Genomic DNA, 6,000 nt, shown 5'->3' on the forward strand with positions numbered 1-6,000 from the left:
TTTATTTATGGTCAGTGAAAATTGATTTTCCATTTCAGCCACTTGAATTCTGCCCACTATTTAAAGTGCTTCTTTCATAAATTTACTTTTTAAATAATTATTTCCTAAGTAATCCAGGATAGAAGTAATTAATTAATTTTTAAAAATTAATTAAAGAAGCTTATTGAAGAATCTTATAAAATATTTTTCCTTAGAAACTTTCAACAATGGAATACAACCTTATAAACTTATTGGTTTGGGATTGTCGCACTATTTACAGTGTAGTTCTGGATAGAAACTGGAGTTAGTAACATGCTCAGCCTTTAATTCTGTGAACTTACGACACATGGAAACTGAATTTGCATTTTAATAATATATTGTAGGCTCTTCATTGCTTCCTAAATAGCCCCAGCTAGTCTCTTTGGTAGCAATATATTATTTTCATTGGGGAAAATCATTCTAGTATCTTTCAGTATTAGATTTTGTCAAGTTTAATTCCAAGAGCAAATCCCTTGAGATAACGGATACCTGCTAATTCTAAATAGTATTACTTTCTTCTCTGAAAGAAGACTCCTAAATTCCTGTTAACAGTTTTTGCATTCAAAAAAATTTTATAATGAAATTGATAAGGCAAAATTATTTTTTCTTTACAATAGTAAAAAATCATTTGAATAGCCTTTTAAACATATATGGCATAAAAGGTCTTTCCATCTTCCACTTTTTATAGCTGTCTTCCATTAATTTGTTTTTCTTTAGTGTTAATGTTTCTTTAGATGTGAACTGGAATGATGCTAGCTCCCTCTTGTGGTTAAAGCTCATTTTTTCATTACATAAATATCTAATTTAGAGGACAAATTCTAGGTCAATTTAATTTTAAGGCAAAATAAAACAATTAATTGACTTATACTTAATCAGTTCATCACTGTTCAAAGACTATCTCTGGAAAGTTTTATATATTCATATTACAAATGAATATTTTCAATTTTTTTTCTGTTTTTTTTAAACTATATCCCTAGTGAAATCTGGTTCATTTTTAGTTCCCTTATGAGTGGATGAGCCAAAGAGAAATTTAAAATTTGTATACAGGAACACATGACTTCATTGACTTTGCCATTAGAAATTATACTATACTTCATTAAATTTGCTAAATTGTCACATCCAAAAATTATCCTACTTCTAAGAAATGGCCCGGAAAAAGAGATTTATATAACATGCGTGAATCAATATAAAGATGACTGTTTTATTTTGAACTGGTAGGGTGTCCTAGTCCATAATGCAAAATCTATGGAAAAATGTCAAGTTGTCAAGCAAAATTCCACTTGATGGTCTTGTAAAACTACTAATAATAGCTAATATTTATGAAGTGATTACTATATGGTTAGCATTTTACATATCTGAATAGTTTATAATACAGTATGTAGTATCCAAGTGATTAAGAACACTGAATCTGGATTCAGGCTGCTTCTGTCACTTCTTCATGGGGTGATCATAGATTTCATAGCATCAGTTCTTTACCTATAAAAGATGGGGGTAAGGGTGACATTTGTCCTGTCTCTTTCACAACTCCTTGAAGTCAAAGATTATATCTATTCATTTTTGTATTCCCAACATGAAATATATATATGGAGTAAACAGAAAGTAAGGCATGAGTTTGACCCATTAGGGGTTTTTATACTATTTATGTATTTATACTATTTATACTATTGTATAAATAGTATAAATGTATTTATACTATTGTATTTATACTATTTATACTATTTATGTATTTATATACTATTTATGTATTTATACTATTGTCCTAGGAAAAAGCTTTGCGCTTATTGTGGCTTATGAGAGGTGGTTCTAATGATTGATATTGCTGAGTAGCCAGGGGAAGTTTTCAGGTTTGCCAGTGCTGTTAGCCCCAGCCTGTTCCTTGGTTCTTGATAGAAATGGCATGATTCTGCTAGCCTGGAGAAAGTGAATGGATGGACTGGTAATATTTCTCAGCCACAGGTTGCTTATAACTTGGTTAAGAGGATACCAGAAATAAAGGTATTGTTTTGTCTGGTGTTTTGTCTGGTGTGGTTTAGTGTTTTTAGTGGGTGAGTTCCAGCTTGTTCATTCTGAAGCTAGTCTTCAAGAAGATATGGACCACAAAATGTGGACATTCCATGTGGCTCCTGTCAGGACTTTTAGATCTACTGAGGAAAGGAAAATCTGTAGGACCTAAAAAATGACCCCTTTCAAGTATTATCAGTTTTTTCTGTTGTGCTGTTTCATTTTTCTTCCTCTCCTAACTGCCAAATATGTTGGTCTCTCTCCTAAAAAATGTAATCTGGGGATCTTGAGATTGAAGTGCTGAGTTGAGCAGTACAGATGTACCAAAAAAACAAAAAATGAAACAAACTTACTGGCTATGCTGTTTACCTCTGCGGTGTGCTTGTCCCAAATAGCTTGTTCTAAATCCTTTGTAACCGTCTTTTAAGGAATTTTTTTTTCTCACACATTTTGCTTGGTCAGGCCTCTATTTCCTGGTTGTTATGGTTAGGATACTGAGGATTTATGCTTGTGACACAGTAAATTCTTTTCCTTCTATTTTCGTATTTAGTTAGCTAGTTAATTAAACTTCAACATAATTACATAATTCACTGTGCTCATTCTATAAAATAATTTAGCACCTTGTTTTTCAGAGCTGTCAGAAAGCAGAAGCAAAGAAAAAGTAATAAGATGAAAATGGAGACCACTAAAGGACAATCCATGAATCATACATCTGTTACAAGGAAAAAGAAAAGGAGAGAAAGAGCCCATCAATATCTTTGCTCTTAAATGTCCAGTGACTTGAGAATAAGAAAGATTTATAGCCCAACCTTTGATGCCATTTTCTGAAAGTGCCACACTGGACTTAAATTCAGCCGCTTTCAGAGGTGTGCACCTTTCTAAGCTAGATAATAGGCGGCTGGCATTTGCTGGTTCATAGTCCTCTCAGCTGCCTCTCTGAAGACCTGGGGAGTTGTTCCACCCTCAGCTGGTTTACTGGCTCCCTTAGCATGCTTTTTTCCTCTCTTTAAGTCTCTCCCAATCGTATTATTTTAGCCTCTTTTATCTGAAAAATGGGCATACAGCATTCTTTTGAAGAAGATGTCAGCAGAAAATGAATGTGAAAACCTATGAAATTTTGTTTACATTAAACATAAAAGTATGTTAACATAGATACGAAGATATTTTATGTGAAATATTTAACAGTGGTTTCAACCCCACTTGAAAAGTACAATGTACAATTATTTTTTTTGACTGAATCTGAAGATGATGGAAAGAATTTTTCCAAAGGCATTGTAAAGATATAAACATTATAGTTCCATTATTATTAAATATTTATTTTCAAAGTACTTTTTTGTAGTTGTTCTTTGATGGTATAGAGTCACTGCAGTGTTTGTTGAATGGATGAGACATTTCGAATTTTCATTTGCTCTGTCATTTCAGTGTCTTTTAACCTGTTCAGTAAATTTCTCTCTTTGTAAAAGTAGTTAGTAGCAGACAGCAGGATAGTCTGGTGATTAAACCTCTCATTCCAATGCTGACTCACACTTCCTGGCTGTATGGCCTTGTCAGATCACTTGCTAAAAGCCCCAGCTTCTTCATTATTACAATGGGGAGAATAATAGCTTTGCCTCAGGTTTGTTTTCATGATTAAATGAGACTCATGTGCCTGGCTCTCAGTTACCCTCTGTCATGGGAGAGCTATGTTAACAAATGAAGATTGCTATTAGGCCTAATGGTAATCATTTGATTATCAAAGTCTGTTTCTTCTACAGACTGAAAAGAGGAAAACAAATTTAAACAATATTGGGAGAGATTTAGAATCAGTATGAGGATTATGCTAACACTGAGGTTTTAAAGGTGGGGATGGAGTGGGATTGCCTACTATGTGAGGAAGATTGGTAGTCTTATCTGCAAATTTTTAAACTTAGAATAATTCGGCTTTCTTTCTTTCTTTCTTTTTTTTTTTTTTGACAGAGAGTCTTGCTCTGTCACCTGGGCTAGAGGGCCGTCGTGGCATCAGCCTAGTTCACAGCAACCTCCAACTCCTGGGCTCAAGCGATTCTCCTGCCTCAGCCTCCCAGGTAGCTGGGATTACAGGCGCATATCATCATGCCTGGCTTATTTTTCTATTTTTAGTAGAGATGGGGTCTGCTCTTGCTCAGGCTGGTCTCAAACTCCTGAGCTCAAGCCATCCTCCTGCCTCAGCCTCCCAGAGTGCTAGGATTACAGGCATGAGCCACCTCACCTGGCCTAATTCAGCTTTCTGAGTTACTTTAAGAAAAACATTTGAGTGGATGTCAGGCCCCTTCAAAATGATCTATAAAATACATGTGGGAGAAGTTTCACTAATTTTGAAATATAAAATCACAGCCTATAGAGGGTCCTGGTCAGCAGCCATCTCCTTCACAATGTCCTTGTTGGTTTCTACAATGGAGTAGTACATCTCTTGCCAGTGAAATAAAAATGTATGTGTATGTTTTTTCATTTTATACTTCTTTTAAGATACTTAAATCATGCCCTGTATTAGAATGACTTTATGTACTTGTTTAGCTCAGTACAGATTAGAAGCTTGTTGATGGCAGCAGCCTGTGGACATCATTGTTTGCTCACTGGGGCTCCTAAACTGGGCCTTATACACGGTGATATCAGAGATTACCAACTGCATCAAGTACGACATGACCTCGTTAATAGGAAATGAGTGGCCAGGCTAACACAGTTCTTTACCCGCTAGGGAGTAGGTGCCCATGAATACCAACTGAGTGAATGGAAATGCCATTTAATATATACTTTATGCCTCAAAACCCTAACTGTGGTATGTTGAATAAGAAGCTAAAACACTTAGAGCTGGCCGGGCGTGGTGGCCTGTAATCCTAGCACTATGGGAGGCCTGAGGCAGGAGGATTGTTTGAGCTCAGGAGTTTGAGACCAGCCTGAGCAAGAGCAAGACCTGGTCTCTACTAAAAATAGAAAGATATTAGCTGGACAACTAAAAATATATAGAAAAAATTAGCCGGGCATGGTGGTGCATGCCTGTAGTCCCAGGTACTCGGGAGGCTGAGGCAGAAGGATTGCCTAAACCCAGGAGTTTGAGGTTGCTATGAGCTAGGCTAATACCATGGCACTCTAGCCTGGGCAACAGAGTAACACTGTCTCCAAAGGAAAAAAAAAGAAAATACTTAGAGCTTCTTAGGTAAGGATGGCTTCCACAAACTACAAAGGAAAATCCAATTTTACTTATTTGATGTGATTTTAATTGGACCGTTAGGATATGGGTTAAATTACTAAAGGGTCAGCTAAGAAGGTCATTGCAATAAAGTGAAGATCAGATCTCTACTGTTTGATTTCAGGCAATTTAGTACAAATGTTACCTCAGCAAGATTGAAGAAAATAGCACTAAAAGTGAACAAAATCTCAGAGCTCCGAGAGGTAGGTTTCATCCCATTAGCTGGACAGTTACAAGATTCCCAAGCTGGTTAGTTGCTTGATACCACTGCAGATTAGAAGAGATGTAACAGTGATCTCTAAGAAACTAAACCTGAATGAGGGCCAGGCGTGGTGGCTCAAGCCTGTAATCCTAGCACTCTGGGAAGCTGAAGGTGGGCGGATCGCTCAGGGTCAGGAGTTCGAAACCAGCCTGAGCAAGAGTGAGACCCCCGTCTCTACTATAAATAGAAAGAAATTAATTGGTCAACTTATATATATAGAAAAAATTAGCCGGGCATGGTGTGGTGCATGCCTGTAGTCCCAGCTACTTGGGAGGCTGAGGCAGGAGGCGTGAGTCCAGGAGTTTGAGGTTGTTGTGAACTAGGCTGACGCCATGGCACTCACTCTAGCCTGGGCAACAAAGTGAGATTCTGTCTCAAAAAAAAAACCTGAATGGGTGGGCTGGTTTCTTCATCTGCAAATGTGGTAGCGGCAAGGAGTTGGGGAACACTAGAGGAAGTCAACCCAAACACATCTACATGCTTAAAGAAGACAAAAGGAAACAAAGGCTGTGCT

General features: G+C 36.9%; 1 protein-coding gene across 4 annotated transcripts in view; it reads left to right on the forward strand.

Moving 5' to 3' along the window:
• The window catches only part of ZCCHC4 (zinc finger CCHC-type containing 4), a 49,040-nt gene extending 45,693 nt beyond the window's left edge, over positions 1-3,347 (forward strand). For 2 of the 4 annotated variants that reach the window (XM_076001141.1, XM_076001143.1), the window contains one exon: positions 2,637-3,347. In XM_076001141.1, the coding sequence (XP_075857256.1) occupies positions 2,637-2,787 (151 nt within the window). In that variant the 3' untranslated portion in view covers positions 2,788-3,347. The remainder of the gene's footprint in view (positions 1-2,636) is intronic. The other 2 variants (XM_076001142.1, XM_076001144.1) reach the window with 2 other exon arrangements.
• The last annotated feature ends 2,653 nt before the right edge of the window (positions 3,348-6,000 follow it).

The sequence above is a fragment of the Microcebus murinus genome, chromosome 3 (genome assembly GCF_040939455.1).
Source record: "Microcebus murinus isolate Inina chromosome 3, M.murinus_Inina_mat1.0, whole genome shotgun sequence".
Taxonomy (NCBI): domain Eukaryota; kingdom Metazoa; phylum Chordata; class Mammalia; order Primates; family Cheirogaleidae; genus Microcebus; species Microcebus murinus.